The following is a 27,015-nucleotide window of genomic DNA, read 5'->3' on the forward strand; positions in this document are numbered from 1 at the left end:
ACCGTCTGCAGTTGAGACGTAGCCAGTGACATCGGGTCACGTGGCGCTCTGTCCATGTCCAGAAATCCGCAATTCCATCCGTCATGTGGATGGGCCTTTAGCAGTAATTACTCTGCCAAAAAGTGCTTCAAGAGAAGACCAAAACCATGCTTGAAGTCGACGCCGGTCCATTATTGAAACAGGGTATCGCCAAAATATTGGGTTAGCGGTTTGCGACTTGGGGTAGGAAAGCTGGAAAATCGGGCAACATGTGGCTCTCCTAGCGATTTTCTCTTTGCAGCATGAACGATCAGTTAAACTCCACTGCTAGCAAGTGTGCTAGTCACAGAAGCTGCGTGACTGTTTTGGTCGAAAAGCGGCACTTGTGGGATGGTCGCGCACTGCTTGATTTTCCAGCCTTACGACCATGCTCACAGGCGGTTCCATGCCCTTCGCAACTCTGGTGCACAAGTTGGGAGTTGCAGAACACCAGTTTGAGAAACAAAGAGAAGGCCTTCCCTTCCTCAATGTATGGGCTTTAGAGCCAGTGCTGGCCATTTCCTTCCAGGAACAAAGGTGGAAGGTGATTACAGAATTTTTTAGAACAGTAATATATAGGGCAATCTCTCCTCCCAGCTGTTTCCCAAATGTACTGCATTTTCTCTTCACTTTCGTCAGTTCGAACTTCGGTTAATTCAATCTGCATTGACGTCCCCATGACGTTGGAATTATTGAGTTTTTGCTGTACTGTGGCATTACTGCACTTGCCTTGTCTGTTAATCACAGGAACCACATATTTTCATACAGTACTTTTCAAACGTTTTGTAGGACTCAATGGTGTGCAGTCAGACCAGTCACCAAGCTCTGCAGTTGTTTTCACCGACTTCTTGTGATAGTACCAGTGGTTTAGACTGAGATAACCACAGGGCATAGACACTTTTAGGTAGTGTGGACAGTTTTCTCAACTGTCTGAAGTGTCCACTTATAGGTTGCATTGAGCATATATAGGTTTAGACTTTTTTTCTTTTTTTGTGGTGAGGAGACAGTGAAAAGGTCTCCTAGAACGCTTCTGAAGGCGTGAGAGCGCCCACCACATTATTTAGGTGCGCACTCGCCATTGTTTTTGTTCTCGCTCGGTGTGACCTTTGACCTCGCCTGTGACCTTTGCAGGGTGAAGAAACGCCCTCACGCCCAGTTCCGAAGGAAAGACCGCTCCATACAGCAGGCGGAGCACTTGAAGCTCACCGCCGAGCAGCGTGAGGTCAGTGGGTGCGGGGCATTCCTAAATGGAGGGGGCGACCTCAAAGCTCTTTCAGCCATACGCATTGACATTTGTCTCATGTTTACATTCAGCAGTTGTTTTTGTTCTGTTAGTGCAGGTGTTAGTGCTACCGTATTTCACAGCTTCACTTTTTATATATGATCGGTAATCTGGTCTTACTTCATGGCCATCTGAGTGGTTGCTGGTATACAGAAGCGTTAACAGTCCCTAGATTTATCAGTGTTTTTTTTTTGTGTGTTTTTTTTTTTGTTATGGGGAGAGTTTATCTGCCTTGCCTTCCTCGTGGATTAAAACAGGGAAATTAAAGTTGTGTGTAACCCCCATTTTTTTTTTCTTCAAGTTTGAAGAACTCTCGTTACTAGCTTTTGAATGCTCAATGCTAAAAGAACCAAAACTACAGTATATGTGGTTGTATGCCTCAGATACTGGTATGTGTGTGAGCATAGTGTTGAACTAAAGCAGGCCCGAATGGTCTTAATAAGGAGCACTTGTCCCAAAATAGAAAAAGCACAGAACTTTTGTAAGTTTCTAATGGTATTGCTGTTTCAGGTTATTTTGAAAGTAAGTTATGTTACTTCTGTTGCCTCGTTTGCAAACCCTGTCATTATTGTGATGTTACTATTAATTACTATTTTTACTATGATTAGTTTCTAACTTACTGTTGTTGCATTGTGGAATTTTGCTTGTATAGAAGTTTGGTGATCCCCTTTCTCTTTTTTTCTTGCTGCTCGCATGACGATGCATTGCTTTTTAGCCCTTTCTTCTTCCGTTTTGCATTCTGCCATTTTGTTTTTTGTTTTTCTTTAGTCTGCCTGTGTCGGCTCGAAATCGAAGCATGCTGAGTTGTGGCAAGTGAGTATAGTATTGATGCAGTTTTTGTTTTGTGCTTTGCATCCTCGTGTTGTTGAATGAGTCGTTGTGCAGTGCTGTGCATTCTCGTGTCAGCTTCAAGTGGATGTGCAGTGTGTGTGTTGTGGGATTAGCACTTGACAGGCTGTGTTGTCCAGGGTGTTTGTACTGGAAGGTGTTCAGTGTAAATCATCAGTCACCACCGTGTTTGCACATGACAGCTGTACTGTAGTTAGTGGTCTTTGAAGTTTGTCTCAAAAACTCCATTTTATAGCATTGTTTACGTAAGCCGTGTTGTGCTGAGCACATTCCCCTGCAATGGGTTTTGTAATGTCAGGAGGTTTTGTTATGTTTGACATGTTCTTTTTTTAATGCGAATAGCATTAAATGCTATGTCGGCAAGGTCGTGTCACCAAAACATGTCCGCAAAACGTGTCCGCAAAACATATCCACAAGAAGTCTACAAAACGTCCACAAAACGTTTCCACAAAATCTGTTCGCATCAGTTGTGACGTTCTCAGAAGAGGTAGCATCAAACGAGTGGTTGTGATCGATAGAGGACGGTATGAGAGTGCTGGGCAAAAAAAAAAATTATGTCGATAGCATGATTAGTTAGAGACAAAAATGTCGAAAACAAAGGTCGAAATAATGCGAATGTCAGTATAGTGAGTTGACGGGAAAACAGCCCACGGATGGCAGAATAGTGCAAAAATAGGCAAGGGAGTGAAAATAAAGTTTGAACTGAATTGAAATGTATTTGTTGGGTGATAATTAATCAACAAAAAAGTTTCATTGACATAGATTAATATTAACATAGAATATAGATTAACATAGAATTAACATTAATTAACATAGAATTAGTTAATTAATTATCAGCAAAAACCATTTGGCAGTTGAATAGGCTTGACGGGGCTATAGTAACTGAACAGGAAAGCAACCACGGTGCCAAATTTGAAAAACCAAAATGGTCGATTGAGATAAAAGAAGGTGTAATCAGATTAAATAAATTGATGTTTAATTAAAGCTTGAGATAATTATGCTAATTCAGTAGTTAAATTAATTAAACAAAAAGAAAATAAAAAAGAGAGGCGACAGTGCCGGGGAGGCGTCATTGCTTCCGCATTCTCCAATGCGGGTCGCCACAGTGATCTCCAGTTTTTTTAATCTGTCAGTGTAGCTCCGAATGCATACTCATGTCAGTTAGTTTAGATGAGCCAGAAACTTGAAAGCCACTTTCTTAAGTGGTGCAGAATGGCAGGAGCTTATACTAGTTAACAGAATAACGAGTTCAAGTCCACTCCGTACCTGCAAAAGAGTGATAGTTTCGTTTTCTTCACTGCCTCTCTAATCTCCGCCAGGTCGTCGTCGTCATGTTCTTGATGGTAAGCATTTTAGAGTAAAGAATGAAAGTCCTTTACTGAGTGTCTAACGTGCGGCAGTTTTCACAGTGCTCTTTAGAATGTTTCTTGTCCCAAAGAAAGTTGTAACTGTAATTACCCGATTCTAATGCATTAGCTATAAATAGCAGCAAATAGCAGAGTGAAATAGTTGAGCCTAACTTCTCCATGGTACCTACCATGGTAGTGCAAAAAGACATCTTGTGATCGCAGTAGCACTGGGGCTGTTTGTTTCATGGCTTCAGTTTTGTATACAGTTGTATGGTACATGCCATTACAAGGCTTGACTTTCGTGAAAAAGCACGCAGATTACAGTTAGGTAAATACGGTAAGCGGTGTTAATATTGCATTAGTTCATTACAATGCTGCCGAAAGGCAGTTGACACGTTTTGTAGATGAGCAGTTGTAAATATTTGATTAGCTGTGCTGTAAAGATAGTCATTTAGGGAAGCTCATCCTTCATGAAGACCATTTTTAGGGAAAAAGAAGTTCATTTAGGGAATCAAATTTTTTCACCCTCAGCACTTTGTCGGCAAAATAAAACAGTGTCAGAGTAACCGCACTTCAGCAAGTCATTTCACACCTTAGTTCATTGTTCGTTTTAAAAAAAATTAATTTGGGTTTTGTTTTCGTCGGATTGAAGCACTGGTTTTGGGCACGGTGGTCATTGTTGTTGTTGTTTTTCTTGTCACTTGGATGGGAGCATTCTGAACTGGTTTATCACTTTTCCTTTTTTTTCTTTTTTTTGTTTGGGTGTGGCTTTAACACACTGTTTTTGTTTTTCTGTTCGGTCTCCCTGGTTTTCTGTTTTTCCTCTCCCCCACTTCGCACCAAACAAAAGTACCAAGTGAGTCGCACCACTTGCCATGCGTGCACTTCATTTTGTGTGCATGATGCCCTCTGTGGGTTCTTATCTTATCAGACATCTCTGCACCCTAATGATGCAGATGAGATAAAGCAATGTGCAGTGGTGGTGGTGGTTTGGTTGTGGAGGTAAAAGGAACTGATATCCTGTTCAGCTTTTTTTTTTCGTCTTGTTGTCTTTTTATTGCCAAAATTCCTTTTCAGAAAAACGTTTAATTCATCACATATGTGATAGAAATAAACATCGTTATGCTTTGTGGCCAGTTAAGATAACACTGAAGACTGTGTTTCAGTGGGTGATTGTGTGCGCATGTGTGCTTCGCATGTTGTTTGCATGTTTGTCGTTTGGTGGCATGTTCATTGTTGTGGCATAGCCAGGAATTTTCTGTTTAATCGTACTAATCATTAACACTTGCATAGCACTGACTACAACGCGTTTCTGGCATGTTTTATTCTTTGTTTGTGCTTTTACTAACATCTAACAGTCTTAAGTGTCAGGTTTGAAAGTGTAGAATAGCTTAGGGACTCTCAGCAATGGTCCAAAGTTTAAGATCTTGTTACCTTGTGAAGGATTCAAGCTCCAGCCTTGAAGGCTTTTGCCATAGCTGTGGCAGGCTATAGGTGGTGTTGGCGTAGTGCTACTCTGCTCACTTATAACAGAAAAAAAGTGTGTTAGCTTTGCATTTCACTGTGAAATGTTTACAAGTAGCAAATTTTTCTTTAAAACAAGATCCAGTTACATTCTGATATTGAAATTGCCTAAAAGGCCATTTATTAAAGAAACAACCTTTTCTGCCATAGCTTTGTGACCGTACTGACATTAAAAAAAAAAACTTGTGCACTTTCTTTTTAAATACTTAAATGTTTTAGGATGACTTGATGAGGGTATGTATTGTAACTACTCAACAACTATACCAGCTAGCTTAAAATAAAATGCAGTTCTGAAATCAGCATAAAAAGTTAAATTTAGTTACATTTCAAGCATAAATAATGAGAGTAGTTTTAAAAAATATGATGATAGGTCTTCTTTATTCAACTACTCATTGAACATTTTTGCTCTTGGTGCCATCTTACATTCTCATGTCTATTGGTGCCATCTTACATTCTCATGTCTAACGTGGAGCTTCAAAGTTGAAAGAAACATTGACTGCTATCTACCAGATCCGCACCATTCACTGTTATGCATTTAAAAATTACTACCGCCTGGGTTTAATAGGGTGAGGTTGAAAGTGTTTTTCGTTTTAACAGCGGCATTAAACTTTAACATGCATTTCATTAATTACTACGCATAGAGCGTTCAATGCTGGTCAGTCGAGTTGCAGTGATCTAGCTGCTAACTGAATATAGCAGCTTCATGCTTTTGAAATTTCAACACGTTAACAGCTGTACCCGGCCGCTTACATTAAGCTAGTGGCAGCACATCTTGAGTACCTTCTTACAGCATGAACGTGTTCGACAGAAATTCATCAGTTGAGGCATAAGCTTTTGCGTATTTGCCGAAACGCGTATTTATTTTAGCTTCTCAGTTGTTATTGAGACCGCTTTGCGTGCCATGCTGTGCTGACAGCAGTGCTAACAGTGCCTCTCTGTTGTCATGGTCGTGGTGTGCCGCCTGCAGAAGTACATGAACGAAGCCCGGGCCAAGCACATGAAGCAGCCGAAATTCAGCGACACTGCGTCGGCTGCGGTCATCGCTCAGACCAACTGGAAGTTCGTGGAGGCACTGCTCATGGAATGCAAAACCAGGGTGAGTGCCACACGGGGAGACAGTTTTTTCCGATTTCGAGTGTGTTACGTGGTCTGTCATGGTGCGTGCAGTTTAGTGTGGTGCGTGGTGTCACGGGGTCAGTCATGGTCACAGTCACTGCCGTGATAATGTGCAGCACACTTTGAGAGTCCAGTTCTTTTCACCTTGTTGTACGTTTGACAGTCCAGCTATTTTCATGTCGTCATACCTTGACAAAGTCTAGGTACACAATGCATTTGCCAACGAATGTCATTAGTGCGCTCACTTTTATGCGTCCTTTGTGTGGCAAGTGGGAATAGTTAAAGCTCCAGAGTGCGCTCGGTATTACCCCAGCTGCTGCTGTGCACTGGTGCACCAGCGTGCATCTGTGCACTGCACCAGGTCACCACCAGGGCTGCACCATTGCTGCACCAGGGCAGCAGTGTTTCATTTTACCAGTTGTCCGCACTGCTACACTACATGCAACATAACTATCATCATTGCTTCTTTGTTCCGAGCAGGGAAGAAATGTCTAGGAATGGAGGCTTGTACGATTTGATTTTCACTCACTGATTGTATGGTGTGGCTGGATCTTGAATTCCTTTGCACGAGTGGTTGTCCAGCGGAAGGGTACTCCGCGACAAGATGTGAAAGTACTCCGCGACCGTGACCGTTCATCACCACAGCTGTTTTCTCCCTGGCTCACTTGCGCTCGTCTTGTGCCGCCATTCGCAGACCAAGCGCATGCTGGTGGAAAAGATGGGTGTGGAGGCTGTCGAGCTGGGCCATGCGGAAGCCAGCATCACGGGCTTGGAAGAGAACACCCTGCTAGCATCGTTCTGCGACCTCCTCGAGCGCATCTGGTCGCACGGACTGCAGGCCAAGCAGGTGGGCAGCTCTCCCAACTTTGGCGACCGCTCGGACCAACTGTGGGCAGCCAAGCGTTTTGCGAGGTGTCCTATTTTTACTCGTGTAATGAATGCACTTTCTGAATGAACCGACGCTGAGGCAGTGATCGAATATCATGCATTAACACATCTAACATAGGTCGCCGCTTCGAATCCCAGCCGTGAGCTAGACTCTTAAATTAACTACTAGTAAGTTTATGCTGTAGGAAAAGTGAAATCCTATGCCACCACCCCAAACACTCGGAGTCAAAACAGTCGACCTGCCCCGGTGGCTCAGTGGTTACGGCGGTCGGCTGCTGACCCGAAGGATGCGGGTTCGATCCCGGTCACAGCAGCCAAATTTCGATGGAGGCGAAGTTCTAGAGGCCCGTGTACTGTGCGATGTCAGTGCACGTTTAAGAACCCCATGTGGTCAAAATTTTCAGAGCCCTTCACTATGGCATCCCTCATAGCCTGAGGCGCTTTGGGACGTTCAACCCTAATAAACCAAACCAAACCAATCAAAACAGTTGAGCCACAATGTTCATATGAAGATTCGTAAAGAGCTGGAATTGGAGGTATACAGGTCACCGGTTTGAATCCCTGCTGCATGAAATGCTGAATCGTATGACACCATCTGAAACATTCTGCGGCAAACGGTTGGCCCACAAATTTTACACGAATGTCGGGACTAAGTGGCCTGACTTAGCTGTCTGCTAAACAGGGATATATACTCTGGATCGACATAGTTTAGTTTCGAGTTGTGGTGCTCTGGCATCATGCGGCCGCCTGTTATTATTTTATTCCGTTATGTGACCACCTTGGTTACCGTGGCAACCACAGGAGTACAATGTCATTGCTATGGAGCCCGCCATCTTAGGTTCTATCCATGGAATCAGCATAACTTGGAGGCTCGAAACGCCACCAGCAGAGTTAACGCTGTAAAAATTGCTGCCAGTTTAGCATTGCTAAGCACGAAATATTGTGCGAAAGCATGGCTTTTGGGGGCGGCAATACCCAGCAGTAAACAACCGACAAAGCCAGTTTCTTTAAGCTGCCAGCAGGCGGCAGTAGCAACTGAGCGTATATGCTTTTCGTGGACTCTGTGTAAAATCTGAGCTGTCCCACAATTTCATCGCGTGACTCATATTTGTGGCCATAGAGCTTGGATATGGGATGTGACCCACTGGTGACCCACAATGCAGTGAACGTGTTAAAATCAACTTCAGAACATGACACCTTCTTTTGTGGATGCTGTATCTCGTGAGGCTTTCCTTTATGAGAATGAAGTTCCTAATGAATGGACCAGCTGCTCACGGGATCTCCAACTTACGCAGGGAAAGTCGGCGCTGTGGTCCCACCTGCTCAACTATCTGGAAGTTGAAGAATGTCGATCTAGCGGCAAACCGATTGACCGAAACTTTTTGACTCCAGGTGAGTTTTTTCCCGCAACTGCTATCTTGGCGGTTTGTGCAGTCATACCTCCAGTTACGCATTCATGATTCATCAAGCTCAAATGCTGAACCCTAATCGATTTTTGGAGCTTGCCCTAGGCTCTGCCTTGAGTAGTTTTTCCTGCCTTCCCTGCTAACTATTACCTCATTAATCACAGCCCGGTTACAGCAGTAACTGCATTGGCTGTACGGTCACAGTTTTTGCACTTCATAACGAACAGCTAACAGAAATGCATGACAGTGCCTAACAACCTCTGGACTTGGCCAGTTTTTAAAAAAAACATGGCTGGTTTTGTTTGTTTACTCCACTAATTGTTGGCAGTTGTCTTATGCTAACCAGCTTTGTTTTGCATGATGACTAATCGTCGTTATGTGCATGGTAACAGTGTGCTCTACAGCAAATCTTGGCCGAAATTGGTAGCCTTTGTACGCCTTCGTTGGTCACAGCAATCAGGACGGTACGGAGGCACGAAAGCTCATCAATTTATGTAACCATTGAGTTTTTTTTTTTTTTTGTTGCTGTGTATATGACTACAACATGCAGGTTATTCTCTAGCAAAGAAAAAGGAAATGTGTGCTGTGCACTTTAGTTCTAGATTTGTATACATTTCTGAAATGCAGGCTGCTGCCTGTTTCTACCGCAAAAAAAAAAATTCGTGATTTTATTTATTTATTTATTTACAAAATTACTGCCCTGTCTTCTTTTAGAGGCATAGCAGGGGTTGGTTACTGGGGGTTTGAATGCAACTATGTCGAGTAATTTAGGCAGTTTGTTCTGAAATTGAATAATTGGCAGTGATCGCAGAGAACAGTAACAGAGTGTGGAAGGGAAAGGAGTTGCATTTCAGTGGGTTAGTCTGCTGGATAACTCTGGCAGTAAGAGTGATCAGTGAGGTAGGTGCTTGAATGTTTGTTGACCCGTGGTCAGTTTTGTGCATCGTGATGAGACAGTCACACGTGCATTGATAGGACGATGGCTCCATTATAAAGCGCGTTTGTGATGATGGTGAAAACCTGCAGTCGTAACAGCTGTAACGAAATCTGACAGCCAGGGTGATTGAGCCAGCTCCAAAGCTTGCCACTCTCTTTGGAATTACGTTGCTGCCTTGCATGGCATAAAAGCACTTGGAAGGCCTGTGCCAGGCTTGAAAAGAGCTTTGCCCTCCTCCGTGTGTCTGTTACTAACCCTCTGCTCTCTGCATTTTTTTTCTTGCCATCCTTCTGCGCAGCTCTCGCTTGGTGCGTCTTGAGGAGAAGGATTGACTGTATGTCCCGCTTTTTTCTCCTAACTGCACATTGTATGTCTGCGCGCGATTGGCCTTCCAGGCTGGGTTGAGCCCTCACTGGCTGCTTGAAACTGCACGTCCACTGGCACCCTGCGGGGTAGTCTACGATTCCCAGGTGTAGAAGTTCAGGGAACACTGAAGAGTGTTCAGAAAACTCCCTTCAGAAGGGAGTTCTGTGGAAGGGTGTTCCATAAACTCTCTTCAGAAGGGTGTTCAGTAAACTCCATTCAGAAGGGAGTTTTATGGAAGGGTGTTCCGTAAACTCTCTTCAGAAGGGAGCTCTACTTCTACGGAAGGGTATTCCGTAAACTCCCTTCAGAAGGAAGTTCTACTGAAGGGTATTCCGTAAACTCGCTTCAGAAAGGAGTTCCACTAAAGAAGGGTGTTCAGTAAACTCCCTTCGGAAGGGAGTTCTATGGAAGGGTGTTCAGTAAACTCTCTTCAGAAGGGAGTTCCTTTCATTGTTTTGCTAATGAGGCAAATGCACGACTTGGGTACCTTCATGTGATTTCTTTTGTGTGCATGCTTGTTGTGGCTGAGTTAGTGTAGTGTTTGTCAAGTTCTTGTTTGTTTCATTTAGCTTCAGTGTTTCATTGTCTGGGAAACATATTGTCACCTAGCGGTTTGAAAAATGCGCTTTACGAAGTGAATATGCCAGGGAAATCTTCGGCGTTAAAATTGTTCCAAGAATTGTTGCTATGCTATTGGTTTGCTATGCTATTGATGCTATGCTGTTGCACCGTCAGAAAGGAGTTGTTTAGGTTATGCTCATACAAACTGAGCATAGTTACGGAGTTGATTTAAGTTGTGTAGTTTCTGCTTTCGTTTTTCTTTTTGTTCTCATAAAGCGTGATAGAGTTATCGAGCCAAATTCATCGGTTTACTCTGAAGTTGATGGACTGCCGTTTTCTTCCTTTTGTGCTTTATGCCGTTCTTTCTTTTTTCTCCCTATCTTCTTTTTTTTCTATTTTGCGATGCTTGGTGTGTGTGTGATGTTTGCTGCTGGTGGCTGCTTTTTTGGCGGTGAAGGAAGGTGCACCCGCTTTTTGTTTTTGTTTTGTTTTCCCCCTCTCTCCTCCGTCCACGTAGTGCCGGTGCGTGCCCAGGGGCCCAAGAGTTTTGGTTTCCCCGAAATTATTCTCTCCCTTAAGTCAGGTGCCATAAGTGCAGTTGCCAAGCACCTGACCAACCTGGGTAAGTGGGTCGCCGGCAGCAGCTGTTGCTTCCCTTTCCCATCCTCCCCTCAACCGCCCCCCCCCACCCTGCCTCACTTGTGTGCGTCCTGCCTTCCGCCTTAACCTGGTCTCATTCACACGAACGCTCACACACGCAGTTCTACACTGACTCATTTGAGATCAAGTGAACTGTGTAGTCCAGATTGGCCAGCTGGGTTTTGATTATGTGAGCTTGCTTTTCGTGCATGCAACACGGGTAGGGAGCTTTTTTCTTTTGTTTTTCCAAGAGCATGTGTGATCATGCACTTGAGAATCACGGCTGAGACATTTGTCATGGGGAGGTCTGAGCTGGAGCATTGATTGTATTTGTATGTGAAACCTTGGACTGCCATGACTTTTCAGTGATCCTGTAGCATTGAAGAATTTATGAACCTGTGATGTGACTAGCCCATATTTAGTTGTAAATGTAGATTTGTTGATCGTCTTACTGAGCACGCCTTCATTGGCATAGAAGCAGTTATCTTCGTTGTAATGTAGTCGTAAGCATTACTGTGGTAAGCTAAGGTGATGTGAATAATGAGTCTTCATGGCTGTAAAAGTGTGGATGTTGGGGAAGTTGGCGACACGTGGTAGTGACATATAGCTTTATTTCACTATCCCTACATTAATTAGTAATAGTTAAATGCAGCCGTCTCCATCCCACCAAGCACATCGGCTTTCTAGCACAAACTACTTGAGGTGTTGGTGAAAACATCAGAGCAGTGCTCTTTCAAACAGAAATAGTGTCGTTGTCGTGACAAAGTCAGGTTCGGTTGTTAAAATTTTTGTCCACTGGGCTTGATTTCATTTTGTCTCAACCTAGGAGCGTCGATTTATTCATCCATGGCATTCTTCCCCACTATTGGCTTCCACCATGCCCCCTTTCTTTCCTTTTTTACATTTTTGACATTTGTGGTATGTGTGTGGGTGCGTTGTTGCATGCAGGTGAAGTGTGTTCTGATGGTGATGTTGTCTGTCACTTTTCGTTTTCACTTTATTTGCCCCCTTGTCTCATCTTTATGTGAGCTTATCAGCTTCCATCACTGTATCAGAACCTTAGACTTAGCTGTATCGTCATCAGCCTCATTGTTCAGTTGAGACAGCTAAGAACCCCATTTACATGCCAAGAGGTCGGCCTGAATGCAGCCTCCTTCATAGATAAAGAGAAGATAAAAAACAGCAGTTTGGGGGGGAAATGCTTGCAGGAACTAACCACAGAATATTCCATCCCAACATTTGGAGTTTTTCATGCCTATGTTCAGCTGCTGTATCTGTGACTCTAGAATTCTGTACAATTGCTTTCATTGTATACATTTTCTGCAGTAGGCATGGTTTAATTTGCATACTTTACTTGAACGATTGTAGGCGGCTCCACTAGGTTCTGTCTTTCAGCCAAAAAAGCCAGAAAAGCGTGGAATATCTTTGGGAACCTCAAAAGGGTCTTGCAGGCCTGCTTCTTTAGGCCAAGAGTTCTTTAACTGAATTCTTGATAACCTCTGGGTTCCCTGGGAAGTCTTTCGGTTTCCCTGAGCACCTAAATCCACAAATTCCTTGGGTGCCATCTTTCCATTGCCTACTTTATTTTGGGACTAACCGAGCACTGTAATTCCTCATAGTAAACTCTACCACAACACTGCCAGTCATTGTTAATTGAATTCAGTCGTTTTTTGAGGGGCGAAACATCTGCCTGCTCTTTCTGCATTCCCTGTGAGGCAAGAACAGATGGAAGCCACAGCACCTTTAGAGAGCTGTTGCAGTTTCCCGAGGATAAAATTGAAAACCCCTGCATTAGACCACCTCCTCATCACCTGACCTTGTCATTGAGTTTTTAGTTTATCCTACTTATGATGCCGTGAAGAGAGTACAGTTTAACAAAAGAAAGACATTCAAATTGGCCTCTCAGCTTGGCACAAGCCGTCCTAAATTGGTGGGGTGCCATCAGAACGTTGGATGTCATCAACGTCATCATCATACTCTTGTCATCAGCATGGTGCGAACCTAGTAATTGGTTATGCCATTAGAAGAGTTGCTGGAGGGTCTACATGTGAGCTGTTGATGTAAGGGATTCCAGCTAGCTGTACTTTATACTAGAGCCAACAGTGTGCAGTTTCAAGCAGCCACGGGGCAGCCTGTGTGGGCCAAGTGTGTTTCATTTTTCCACTCGGTAGCTGCAGCAGCTTTTGTTTATGTTTGCAGCATGTGAACGCGAACCTGGGGGGCTTGCAATGAATTCATTTCTAGCTGCTTTCATCCAGCCATAGCTACTGCGTTATCCAGCGCAGTCTTACCACCATGCTTTCTGTACCCCTGTCTTTGTGGAGAGAGTGTAAAAATGACCTTTGGTTCTGGATTTTGATTTTTTGTTAAAGCAGTCATGTGTAGCGTATGAGCACATATAGGTCACGGAGTGAGTAAACATGTTTTCATAGCTTCATGTGCTTCATAGGTTCATGTGCCGAAAATGTCAAAAATGGGACCTTGTTGGTATGTGCTCGTTCTGAAGTTCCTAGCTTTGTCTTAGGCTTCAAGTTCGAAGTGGATAATAAAAATGGAGGTCTGTAGCCTCCTGGGGTTACGAATAATGTCAGCTGTGTGCAAGCATAAGTATGTTTATTACTTCAGTACACATAATTTACAAGTTTTCACAAAGAGTGCATGCTGCAAGGCTGCCTCCAAACTTGTACAGTAGTTGGCTGTACTGGTGCTTAAGCATAGACATAGCATGTGGCTTTGAGTGCGAGGCTTCTGTGTGGGTATTGGCAGGCAAACCACAATTGGTAAGGGTCAGGATTTTGCTTACCCTGAGACTCACTGCAGTCTTAACGTGCATTTGTGTGTGGAGAACACAAGCACCTCACTATCTAGTACTTCTGAGCCTCTGGTGTACAGAATATATGTGTGGCATTCTGTAGCTCATAGGTGGCTCAAACACACTGCGAGATCTGCTGGAGCATCCTGATATGTACCCGAGAAGGAAAACAGTAGCGCCGAAAAAGCACACACACAGCTGAAGAACGACATATGAACCATCTAGCCCAAATAGAAGTTCTTCTAAACTATCGTGATATGTGCCACTCAGTTGTCATAAAGTTTGGGCGCTGTGCTAACAACAACAATAGGATGCTTCATGTATTAACAAAGAAAAGCTCTATAAGCAGTGTGGCATCTTCTGGAGCTTAAGGCATCGCGTGTCAAAACTTTGGGGAATTCCTCAGTTTGAATGAAGGTGGGCAGCCATGATGCACATGACTCAGTCAAACTGGCTTATTTGATGAACACAGTTCTATTTTCTTCAAAACTAATTCACTTCAAACGGAGTTCTGCTTGTTGTGTTAGCTTTCTCATTGTTTTGGCTTTTGTAGATCTGACTGCCCTGTCGGTGTGTCTTCTTTTGCACCGTAGTCTTGTACGGCAGCTCTCTTGTCATAGCATGTTGGCTGACGTGCTCTGTGTCTCGTGTCGTGCGTGTGCGGACGGATGCAGACCTGTCGAACCTGGTGCCAGACGAGATGCCGGCGTCGCGGGGCAGGGAAGCCAAGGAGCGGAGCCGTCGGGTCAGGACCCCGGACCTGCCCGGCCTCAAGCCGCTTCCTGTCTCCCTCTTGCTGGACGTCAAGTGAGTGGGGCCATCACTTCCGTTGCTTTGTCAGTTACCATAAAAACTCGCTTATAATACGAACTCGAATATAATGCGAGGTAAAGTTTTAGAGACGTGAAATGGAAAAAAAAAGTTTTACCCGCGTATAATACTCAGAGAAGACATTTATTCAAATCGCATCCCACACTCCACTTCAATCACTTTCTTCTTCAGTAGCGCTTTCTTAGGACATTTCTTTGTGCGACAAATCATCCCAAATGCACTCATCTTCTGTGCCTATGAGGGCGTTCGAGATGCCGCACTTCTTAAAAGAACGACGCACAAAATCTTCTGGGATGGCCGCCCACGCATCCACGATCCATTTGCGCAGTGTGGCTGGCAAAGCCCGCTTCAGCCGCCCAGTTGGCATCACTGCAGCCTCACCTGAGCATATCCACTCTACGTAACCCCGCTTGACTGCGTCCTTGAAGGGTTTGTTTGCACAGTCATCAAGGGGCTGTAGCTGTGACGTCATCCCACCCGGAATCACAACGAGTTCAGTGCCACAGTCGCGTAGCAGCCTCTTACCGACTTGGCCAAATGGCAACGAAACGCATCCAGCACAAGCATGGGCGGATGGACAACCTCCGGCACACCCAGCGGATCAACAACAAAGAAACGACATCATGACATCGTTTGTCGAGGGTAACAGAGCCAAGCCATAGCCGCACGCCAATAGCAAAGCCAAGCCGTACCCACGCCGCAATAATGAAACCACTCGTATTATGCGCGGGTTTTTACGGTACATTTGCTCGGGTCCAGTGGGAGAGTGGCTAAGTGGATATAGACCTTATGCAAAATTGCTGCCATCTATCGGAGAAAAGCAGAACCAGTGGAAAGCGGCCATGTTGGAGGATGACTGAAGCTCGTTTCGCCTCTGCTCTCTGGATTTAGACCCGCCCTGCGATAGCTTCCTTACGGCTGTGCTGGCTCGAAAGCCCTAGTTCCTTTCACTTGAGCCTGTAAACATGACTGAATGGTCAGTCGACCTGTCTCTGCTTCCCAAGTTTCCAAGTGACTTCGCAAACACTTACGCGCTCAAAACACTTTCCGAACGTTTTTCACGGAGTCCTACGTCAGTCTGCCGATGCCGAAGACCAAGAAATGTACGAGGCAATTACAGTTTTCATTTACGGCTAAAAATGTGCGCATTTCGGTCTAGTTTGAGTCCGTTTTTATTTGATTCGATACTTTTTGCGAATGGGCGTGCCGCTTGAATTGCTGTTGTTGTGGTAGCGTTTTCTGTGTGTTGCGTCGGCGCCGATAGCAAACGATAGTGAACCTCAAGCTCATGTTGGTAGTGTCGAAAAAAGTGGCCTCTCAACATGCAACGCCTTTCATTTTCCTTGAAAACTTCATGCAGCATTTGTTTGTTTGCCCTAGTGCTTAAAGTTGCTTCGTGCGGCGAGCGGCCAGTTCGTACCAGTGGTGAGCAGCCTTGCGAAGAGCCTCAGAGTGGTGTGCTGCATGATAAGTGAAGTGAATCCTTGCTAGTGCTTCCGTCGAAACAAATATTCGCACTAAAACTAACGCATGTAATCGCTGCGGCGGATAACGCTAGGAGCGACGATTCACACAAAGCGCGACCCGTACCACTACTCTCGCGAGGCCGATAATCGCAGCACTTCACGGGAAATCGCAGAAGAAAAACAGCTTTTGTGTGATATTTTCTTCGTGCCTACAATTTCTTATTTCATTAGCTGCATGGAGATAACGAAATGCCTTGCGCGATGCCTCGACATGTAGCGACGGTTCTGCAACATTTGTGCTGCGGATGTCGGGGATCGCAGTCCAAAAATAGAAATGCGCTCAAATCAAGCGCTTTTTTCCCTGGACGTCTTTGTGACCCGTACAGCAATACACTGAACAGTATGTGGGCATATTGAGGACGGTGAAACTCGAGCGCGCGCGACGAGCGTGCACCGGTGTGTGCTGTGAATGCGGCGGCTATCCTCCAACATGGTGGATCGCGCGCGGCGACCGCTAGATGGCAGTGGATTTCGCATAAGGTCTATAGGGGACAGTCAGCAGTAGGTGGGGATACACCCAGTGCCTCGGGAGTGTGTCAGCAAATATCTTTTAAGCGGAAACAAGTTTGTCATACCACACGCGTCCTGTTCTGCTACAGAACCGTGCAGGCAATGACGGAGGTGAAGACGGACATTGGCTATGCCCGGGCGTGGGTCCGCCTGGCTTTGGAAAAGAAGCTGCTCTCCAAGCATCTCAAGAAGCTGCTCTCTAACCAGGAACTGGTCAGGTCAGTGTCACTCGTTCTGCCAGAGGGCAGAGGTCACGAGGGAAACAAATTGGGAAAGAAAAGAGGAGATTCCTGCATCCACAATCGAAGCATGGAATACTTTCGAGCTTTTATAGTGGCCTCTCAAGGCCAGTCAGACCATGGCTTCAGTGACCATGGCTTCAAGGCCAATCAGTGGGCTTCGAGTTGTATGTCATATCTATCAAAATTGTCTTGTGGTGTCTGTTGCTTGGTGAATTTTCTGAGCCAGTTTCTCAGATGTTTGCTACGCACTTGTTGGAGCGGATTTAATTCACCACCTGATGTCTTTTATTCAGAAAGTTTTATAGTGGCAATTGGTGTTGGTTAGTAGGTACAGGTTATGGCTAGTTAATATTTTTTTGCATAGATACATTGCTAAGGGCAATAGTGTTGCAGCATTGCACAGAATCATGCCTCCCTTTTTTTTTGCTGTTTTGGTGTTTTTTTTTTTCTATAGCTTTCTCTACTTATAAGAGCCAACATAATTGACACCCCTGGTTTCCTTCATAACTACTACTTCATTGTTGCCACCACTGTGGTGACATTTTTTTCTCGTGTTTGTCCCCCTGGTTGACGCAGGAGCTCTTACAAGCGGTACGCGTTTCTGCGGTGCGAGGACGAGAAAGAGCAGTTCCTGTACTACCTGCTGACGCTCAACGCCGTCGACTACAAGTGCTTCACCAACACCTACACGGCCACAGGTGGGGGGATGGTGACACTTTTCACCCGGTCACGTTGGTCTGTCTGCACGAAACCCCAGCGTCTCCCATCAGTTATGTACAGGGTCCTCCAATGTGAATGGCAGCAAAGTTTGAGCATTCAATTAGTGATTATGTCATAATTAGGTGTGACAAGCACACTTTTTCTTGTTTTATAACCAGGCTTCCTCGGCATATAATATCTGTCAGTAATTTTGAGCTTCACTAGTGAAATATTCAAAAAATTACTCTTCTTGTGCAAATGGCTTTGTTCTTTTTCATACTAACGGTCCTGGCAGCATGTCCAAAGTGAACCCATTGCGGATTTTGCTTTCTAGTAAAATAATGTGGCCCTTTAGAGAACTCCCAAGCTTCACAAACATTGAGTGTACAGTCGCCGTCAAAAGTAAATGGGAAGGCGACTTTGTCACAAAAATTTAATTTCTTTAAATCTACACCGTAATGGTCCAAGTTTGTTGGTGCACAGTGCAATTTGCACAATCACAATTAAGCTGCACATATGTATCAAGGATGCGTGGATTGGGGGGGCCAGTGATTAAATTTTTTCGTTAATATTGCCTTCCATTTACTTTTGACGCCACCTGTACATTGTTCATTGTATCAGCGGGTAGGTAAGTGCGCGAGTTTCCTGCAGAACTGGGCTGGCAGTTCAGTTCTTTAAAGAACTGACCTCCAGCTACAGCTGTCATGTTGCAGCTTATACCGAGCACAATAGTGCATGCCAGTCTTGGGCAGATACACCATACTCTCAGCAATTCAAAACCCGCTAAATTCAGACGTCGGGTTGATTCAAACTTGCGCTTTGTCCGAATTATCGAGACTCAAGTGTGTGTGTGTAGAATGGGAGTTGCTAATGTGTGGAAAAGGAGCAGTCACATCTCCATACTCATATCTCCATATTCACGCTATCAATCAGGTGATAGAGAAATGCGCAGAATATAACCTGCCCCTATATATAGCATTCATTGATTACGAGAAAGCATTCGACTCAGTAGAAACCTCAGCAGTCATGCCGGCATTGCGGAATCAGGGTGTAGAAGAGTGTTATGTGAAAATATTGGAAGATGTTTGTAACAATTGCACAGCTACTATAGTTCTCCATAAAGTCAGCAATGAAATTCCAATAAGGAAAGGTGTCGGGCAGGGAGACACGATCTCACCTATGCTATTCACTGCTTGTTTACAGGAGGTATTCCGGAGCCTGAAATGGGAACAGTTGGGGATAAGAGTTAATGGAGAATACTTCCCTCTTGCTGCAGCTGGCAAAGGATAGGGTTAATTGGAGAGACATGGGAGAGAGAGAGAGAGAAAACTTTTATTTGAATTGAGGAAGGTTGCTCGAGCAACTTGGGTGGCACCCCTAGTCCAAGGCGCCACTGGCTTTAGCTGACTGACGGACTTGCTGAACCAACTTAAGTTGCTGATCCAGGGTCTCGCTGGTCAGGGCCACCTCCCACTGCTCATATGTCGGGTTGGATAGAGTTAAGTGTTTTGGTTTCATTGTGCATTCCCACCATATGTGGTAGAGCGTAGGGCAAGCTCCACACCAAGGGCATGTATTCTGATATTGAGTGGGGCTAATCTTGTGTAGGATGAACAAGTGAGGGAAAGTGTTGGTCTGAATTTTCCTCCAGTCTGTGGCTGCGGAGGAGTCTGGTTTTATGGGAGGGGGTGGGTATTTTCTGTGCATATTTGGCTGGAGACATGGGAGAGGCCTTTGCCCTGCAGTGGGCGTAGTCGGGCTGATGATGATGATGATGAGCCTGTTTTCTTCGAGGCATACTCGCCAGCCTTTTGCCATGTCTAATGCCAGGCCTGTTCGCTTGTCCTTTGGCTGTAGTCGCATGTGTGCTGAATTCTTTCTTTCTTTCTTCCTTTCTTTCTTTCTTTCTTTCTTTCTTTCTTTCTTTCTGGACTAACCGTCCTTCTCGAGCTTGTCTCTACCTTCCCACTCAGGGGGGCCCTGCTGCCTCTGCCTTACCTCTCCGCACTCGCAGTGTGCGTCTCTGATGTCGCTAACGGCTTCTCCGCTCTTCTGAACCCCTCCCCGTCCCTTCCCTGGCTGCTGCTGCTGCTGTGGCGGCTCCTGCTGCATCCAGAGATGCCGTATCGGGTGGTCGTCTTTCCGAGCCGCAAGCTGAGCGCCTCGACGACCTCGGCCAATGCCTGGGTCAGCGTCTCGGGCACCATGGGCACCACGGGCATCATCCCGGTGCCCAAGCAGTCCCTGGAGTTTGTCTGCCACGTGAGTGTTGTGTCCCCGGCGTCTTGTGTTTCAGTGTGGTTCCAATCTAGATCCGACCATTATCGTAATGAGAACAGTTTTCGTTGAGTTTACGCAGGGGGTCCTGTGCTTGGTTTCCATATCATGAAGTCCTTTCATTGTCGATTCTGATTCTGACTCGAATCATGATTGACCATGATCGGAATCTTTTTTTTTTTTTCTTCACAGCGTGAATTAACAAAAGCAGTTTGCAGAAACACATGCTTCAGTCAGTGACTGTATCAGGACCTCCTGTCATTGTAGAGTTCACTGATGTCTCTCTAGAACAATAGATATCATTCTTTCACTGCGTATACCAGGAACTCCGAACCTTTTTTTTTGTGTGTGTGTGTGGGAGGGGGGGAAGACTTCAAGTTTGTTCTGTCTCTGGAACTTTTTTTTTTTTTTGAGTGGGTGGCCAAGGCTTCGAGTTTGTTTTATTATATATTTATTTGTTACGTTTCATTTACATATTGAATCATTATTCTTTTTGAAATTTTTGTCAATTTCCACTGTTCAAAGGTGTATTTGTTAATGCATTTAAGGTGTACCTCAGCAGTGGCTCAGTGGTTATGGTGCTCGGCTGCCTACCCGAAAGACGCGGGTTCAACCCCGGCCGCGGCGGTCACATTTCAATGGAGGCGAAATTCTAGACGCCCGTGTGCTGTGCAATGTCAGTGCACGTTAAAGAACCCCAGTTGGTCGAAATTTCCGGAGCCCTTCACTACGGCATCCCTCATAGCCTGAGTCGCTTTGGGACGTTAAACCCCCATAAATCATATACCATAAACTGTTAATGCATATAAAACATTATGGAATGGGCAGCTTTATGAAGATGTACAAGCAAGGAGTGACCGACTACATTAAAAAAGTTAGCATGTAGTCTCGAAGCGTCGTGAACAGGGGTTAGACAGTCAACACAGTCAACAACTTCGGTTGGAATATGATTACATGTTTTAGGATACTGAAACAAAATACTTTACGACTACCACTACAAAGCCAAATGAAACGTCTAAAGGCAGTGGTTCTTTCGTCAGTTTGTCGCACATGTGCTCATTGTGATCTTCCTCTGACACTTGCTTGAAAGCCAGCATTTTACTGAATCGATCGAGGTAAAAGCTTTGAGAAGAAAAAAAAAACCGCTTGGTCTTTTTGTAGAGAGTTATTGATGTACCAGGGTGGCTCATTTGTACACGCGACCTCTTAGGTGCCATTTAACACCCATTCTGGGAATTCCTGTATTAGTTGAGCACCATGTTTTGACGAGAGGGGCAGTCTTGCCTTTCTTCCCTTTGCCTTATGGGCGACTTGCATCAGTGATCACAGTCCCATCATTGCCCTTTACAGTTGTGTGTGTGATCTTGGTGGCATCTGTGACTGTATTTTTTTAAATTTTTTCCCTGTCTGCAGCATAAAAACCTGGGTCTGCTGACGACACTACGAATTGGCCACGACAACACGGGGCTCTCACCCAAGTGGATGATCGAGCACTGTCTCGTGCGCAACGATGTCACGGGGCACACCTACAAGTGGGTTGTGGTCGATTTCTTGCACGCGAGATTACTGAGCTGCTGCTCGTACAGGGCTGAAGCCTGGCTCCCAAAGCCTAGTGCTGGCAAGAGAGTTGTTTTGGCATGTGTAATTTGTTTGTGGGAGTATGTTGATAGGAAGTTATATACAGTAGAACCCCGTTCATACGTTTTTCACCGGACCGGGAAAAAAAACGTAACAGCCGGGAAAACGCAACAGTGAGGAAAGCCCCGAAAATTAATTAAAACAGTGCAGCTTTGACTTGAAACAATTTATTTCCGCAAATTGGACTTTAAAAAACCGAAAACGGTGGATTGCAGTTTCTTTCGCTCGCTGGAAAGAACAACGCGTTTCTCAATAGCAAAGGCCACATTGCTGTCAGCGTCGCTTTGCGGTGCGGCCACACCGCACGCAGCAGTGCTGTGCAGTTCACGCGCTCACTGCAGTCCACGCTGAAGCGACGTTGTGCACAGCGTCAAGCACTGAAATGTTCGTAGGCTGCTCGCCGCACTGCTCCGCGTAGGACGCCCTGACTGCCTGTCGACTGCGTTTAGTACGTCCAGCTTTTCCTCAAGGGGAAGTGCCTTCCGCTTACGCTACGCTATCACGCCATCAAAGCACGATAAAGATGTTGTTGCGACTGAGAGAAGGATGAAAAGGAAATTGCACGCGCCTGCCAACTGGCTCCAGCCGAGCCACCACCGCTGTCACTTGCAGATAGTGGAGAGGTGAAAGATAAGAGGAAAGATAAAAAGAAAAGAAAAGACGCGTCGCAACAACTGCGTCCGCCGAAGCGGACGCTGGCTGAGAAAAACAGATAAGCGACCGCAGCCGCGCGCCTCCTCGTCACCACCTCCCACGATAAAGATCGCGGCATTCAGCGTTCGCGAGGCAGATAGCCATCTAGTGGCGGCCTCTCCAACTCGCGTGCGGCTTCGTGCAGCCAGTTCCGTAGCCAAGCCTGGCCAAGACTCGTCAAAAATCAAAATGCCGGTTGGCGCGCATTGCCCGGGCGGGTTCGGGGAGCCCGGTTGCGACGTATCATGCGGGATCGTTTCCTCAGCTACGACGTAACAGCGGGGTTCCCAATAGAGCACTGCACGGGCCTCAATCTGAGGCCCAAGCCCGAGCCCGGCCCAGGCCCGCGGCTTCAAGCCCGGGCCCGGCCCAGGCCCGCTAAATTATCGCTCTAGCGAGCCCGGCCCGGCCCGTGAATCCCGGAGTGGAGCCCAGCCCGGGCCCGGCCCGGCCCGTTTCACAGTAACGCTTGAGGTATACAGCTCATTCTGAGCAAGCAGACCGATAAGAAACTGGCCGAAAAAGGTTCTGAACCCACAGTTTGGCTTGAAGAAAGTTGGTTGTTTTTAACCCAGAAGGAAGCGGTTAAGAGTAGAGCTCGCCAGGCCCGTCTTTTGGACAGTGATCTCGTATAGGTGCGCAAAGATAAACTCGCAAGTTGCGAGAGCCAAATAGAGAGGGCTGCATACGCTCGTAATAGGCTACCTTGCATTCCCCCATGATTTTAATCAGTTCTATTTTGCCGCCCGCGAAGTATAAACATTAAAGCTGCCTAGCAAGCAGTAGGATGACATTTTTTTAGTGAACGCGATCTCACAGGTTGAACTCAGAGCCGAACTGGTCGCCTTAGAAACGAAATGCTAAAAGGCTTGAGTATTTCACGGTGTCTGTTTTGAAGACTATAAGCATCCTAAACTAATATGTTCTTCCCGAATGTATTTCTAATAGTGTATAGGTATGTTTTGGGATGACGATCGATCAATGGAAAATTAAGACCGGTTGAATTTACTCTTACTGGTGGAGCAGGAGATAACGCGCGAACCATGTGATAACTTACAAGGCATAACACTTGTCATGACAACCATGCTAAAGAAGCGACGAAGGATAGATGTGGTTATGAGATGAGATGTGGTTATGAGATGAGATTTACTAACTCTCGCGTGCTTTTGTGGCTATATCATTTACGAGACGTTCCGGTGCTGATCAAAAAGAAAACCAAGCGCGCTTTAGTTTGTGAATTTTCTCACATGAGAAAAATATAGCTGAATAATAAAAGCTATGTTTTTGGGGCTTAAGGGCCCAAAGGGAGTTAGGCTGTGAGAGACACCGAAGCAGAGGGCTCCGGATCATTTCGACCACCTGGGTTTCTTCAACGAGTAATGATACTGTGAAGTACATGGCTGTCATGCTTGCTACCGAATAGAAATGCGGCCGCCGAGGCTAGGAGCAAACCCTGGTTCCCCGGCTTATAATTAAGCGCCTTGACCACTAAGCCACCGTGGCATGGAAATAAGGAAATAAATAAGTGAATGAATAAAGCTTAGTTTTTTTCTCAGCGCGTACTATAACCCATAGCTCATCCGTGTCACTGCTCCAATACCGCAGTTGTGTACTTCACTTTCCAATAGTGAATGAATAGTCGGACACCAGCCATTTCTGTGCGGACCCAAGCCCGGCTCGGGTCCGCAGCTTTAAGCCCGAGCCCGGCCCGGGCCCGTAACTTCAGGCCCGGGCCCGGCCCAGGCCCGGCAAAACAGATCATGTTCCGGCCCGGCCCGGCCCGCGGGCCGAGCCGAGCCAGGGCTTTCGGGCCGGCCCGAGCCCGTGCAGTGCACTAGTTCCCAATACATTGGATCCTATGGAAGCTATGCCGGGACCCGAAGAAAACGACGTAACAGCCGGGAAAACGCAGCAGTGAGGAACGTAACAGCGGGGTTCTACTGTAGTAGTAGCTGTACCCTGGCTATGCTAGCTTATAAAGGATCAAGTGACAGACTAACAAAAAGGTTGAACATTTTTTTAATTGAGGGTGACACAGCAAGCCATGTGAAGGAAAAAGATAGGTGTAATTTTGAAAGGCAGGAAGAGGATAGAGTGGGTCAGGGAACAAACACAAGTTTATCACCTCCTTATGAACATCATGGGCAGGGCATGTAGTATGAAGGCAAGATAAACAAACGGTCTTTAAGAGTAACGGAGTGGATTCCAAGAGTGGTCAAGCTTAGCAGGGGACTGCTGAGAGTCAGGTGGATGGGTGAGATGAAGTTTCTGGGGATGGGGTGGTCACGGGTTGCACAGAATAGGGGTAATTGGTGCTCAGTATAAGAGAGGCCTTTGTTCCACAGTGGACATAACTGGGATGATGTTAACAAAGTTTGCAAAATGAGTGTGCTTTTCTTTCTGTGGAAAATCTAACGAAGTCTTGAAGGAAATTGTTACGCATTTTTAGGGTAATGTTAGAGCTGTCGAGAAAGAAATCTTGTGTTGACACCATGGGCATCCAAGGTAGAGCCGTTGTTCAGTTCGTGCTGTCTTCTCCAGGTTCCCATGTGGCCGCTGGTTGGGGAGGGGCATCGATGATGGCAGCACAGAAAGGCTTTTGGTTGCAGAGCTGGTTCCCGCAGACGTCGATAACGAAGGTGGGCCTCTTATCATCTTATCACAACCTGCATCTTGTCACAACAGATTGCAAGCACTGGGGTCAAAATCTTGATTGGATGGAGTGGTGCTGTTTTCGAACATTTCATTTTCTCTTAAGTCTTGACAAGTCGGTAAATTGTTGCTCTACACAGCCACACAAATCCTTTTTTAGCACAGAGGTACAGTAGACTTGCTTTAATTCAAACCTCTAGGGACCAAGGATTTCTCTTTTAATTATCAGAAGTGCGCCTTAGTATGATTTAAGACTAAACGTGATTTGCTTCGTGGATATTTTTGCATGCAAGTAGTGCTTTGAAGCCATTTCTCTATGCAGTTGTAGCCAGAGGCATAAGCACAACATAAAGTAAGGCAAAAGGCATTGATATATTTACTGAACAAGCAGTCTTCAGCTGGTTGTAAAACTATCAGTAATGCACTGGTTTCCATATAGAGTAAAACCACGTTAATTTGGACCTGAAGAGGCTGAAAAAAAGTTCCAAATTGTCCGAAGGTCGGATCATTGAATATCTTCAAAAAAATAGTTTCGCACAGGAGCAAATTGAATTGATGAAATAATAGGCAATGGTCATCTGCTTCTGAGTGAGAACTGCATGGAAGAGATGATTTTTTGCAATTCCGTCATGCTACGCTGTATGCCCGCTGTCTGGAATATCAGAGCAGAAGTGCTCCAAAATAGTAAGGCCTTCTGCGGCCTCCTTGACGAGTGCGACACAGTAGGGGTGGCGCTTCCTCACATGTGCAGCCCCCCCCCCCCCTGCAGACATCGTCCAAGTTAACCGGTTAGAGGGGCCAAATTGGTAGAATAGGGGATAGAACAGAGAGGTAATGGAAATTTACAGGGTGCATACATAGAAACATGTTCTCACAAACACACTTGCACAAGCAAATGTGTGCAAACGACAGTTAATGTGCATCCTATCACATTTCAAATTTCGAGAGTTCATTGCAAAAATCATTAGCATTGTGAAGTTGGGAAGATGTTTGGTTTGGATGATTGCTCTTCAAAATGCACATATTTATTTATGTGAAAGAAGCCAACAGCCACAGAAACCAAGGGGCACAGGCGATTTTTAATTTATGTATTTATTTTGTGGTGTTGATCAATTTAGAATATCACTGAATATGTTATCGCTTAAAGCTAATTGATTAGTTTAAAAGCAGAAGAAAAAACAACCACATGCCGCCGGTGGGATCCGAACCCACGACCTCCGAATTACACGTCCGGTGCTCTACCTATGAGCTACGGCGACGGCTGTCAAATCTTCTGCTTTTCGGGGGTATTTATGTTTACAAGTAACCTAACCTTGAGAGTGTTCATCAGCGCCACCCACGTTCATAAGCGGCGGACGTAGAACGGCCTGAGTTACCGCAGGTGTGACGTAGAACGTCATCGAACGGAGAGGGTGGAAGCTGTGTGAGACCCCTGTCTAATCAATTCTAATCAATTAGCTTTAAGCGATAACATATTCAGTGATATTCTAAATTGATCAACACCACAAAATAAACAAATAAATTAAAAATCCCCTGTGCCCCTTGGTTTCTGTGGCTGTTGGCTTCTTTCATGTTTATAACGAGCCCCTCATCCCCTTCCCTTGTTTGCTTAATATTTATTTATGGCTTTACTATGAATTCCCTGCTATGTGCAGAGCTTATGGAAGCCTGCCGCACACCTCCCAGATGCCGATCGCCAAGCGTTCCACGAAGGCCAAGTGAACCACGTACGTTAGATGTTTTTGTTTTCCTGGCAGTGGTAATGCGTGCAGGTTTGAGTCTATCGCAGTGAATGTGGAACCATGAGAGGTGCCACAAATCAGAGCCCTGTGTCAAAGGTGCCTACTGCACATCCTTATTCACCCAGATAACATTTGATGTGCTTTGCTCATGTATTTAGTGCATTTCAGAAACTCATGTGTATACCATGTTTACTCACATAGAGAATTCACTTTTTTCTCTAAAAATCTCCAAAAATTTGAGTGGTGCGTTCATTACATGAGGTAAAATACTCAGAAAAAAATTTGAAGCTGCGAAAATGGGGCAAGATGTAGGCTGATGGAATACATATATACTTCGTCCGATATGACTTGCCTAAATAATTCAAAATGCACTAGGTTTCTGGGGTCAAGAGGATAGCCAACAAATTTTATCCTAAACACACACATATAACTAGCCTAGCAGCTTATAATTCTGTATG

The 27,015-nt window shown here is 45.4% G+C and overlaps 1 protein-coding gene across 4 annotated transcripts in view; it reads left to right on the plus strand.

Annotated features, from left to right (window-relative positions):
- The window catches only part of pns (DENN domain containing pinstripe), a 56,708-nt gene that overhangs the window by 22,508 nt on the left and 7,185 nt on the right, over window positions 1-27,015 (plus strand). The window contains exons 14-26 of one of the 4 annotated variants that reach the window (XM_089561017.1): window positions 1,150-1,240; window positions 2,069-2,113; window positions 5,990-6,118; window positions 6,833-6,985; window positions 8,322-8,418; window positions 9,668-9,703; window positions 14,422-14,554; window positions 16,704-16,832; window positions 17,433-17,554; window positions 19,672-19,817; window positions 21,246-21,364; window positions 24,705-24,802; window positions 26,471-26,542. In XM_089561017.1, coding sequence (XP_089417143.1) covers window positions 1,150-1,240; window positions 2,069-2,113; window positions 5,990-6,118; window positions 6,833-6,985; window positions 8,322-8,418; window positions 9,668-9,703; window positions 14,422-14,554; window positions 16,704-16,832; window positions 17,433-17,554; window positions 19,672-19,817; window positions 21,246-21,364; window positions 24,705-24,802; window positions 26,471-26,542 — 1,370 coding nt within the window. Of the gene's footprint in view, window positions 1-1,149; window positions 1,241-2,068; window positions 2,114-5,989; window positions 6,119-6,832; window positions 6,986-8,321; window positions 8,419-9,667; window positions 9,704-10,813; window positions 10,919-14,421; window positions 14,555-16,703; window positions 16,833-17,432; window positions 17,555-19,671; window positions 19,818-21,245; window positions 21,365-24,704; window positions 24,803-26,470; window positions 26,543-27,015 lie in introns of all 4 variants that reach the window. The other 3 variants (XM_089561015.1, XM_089561018.1, XM_089561016.1) reach the window with 3 other exon arrangements.

The sequence above is a fragment of the Amblyomma mixtum genome, chromosome 9 (genome assembly GCF_055824585.1).
Source record: "Amblyomma mixtum isolate Tamu chromosome 9, ASM5582458v1, whole genome shotgun sequence".
In the NCBI taxonomy this organism is placed as follows: domain Eukaryota; kingdom Metazoa; phylum Arthropoda; class Arachnida; order Ixodida; family Ixodidae; genus Amblyomma; species Amblyomma mixtum.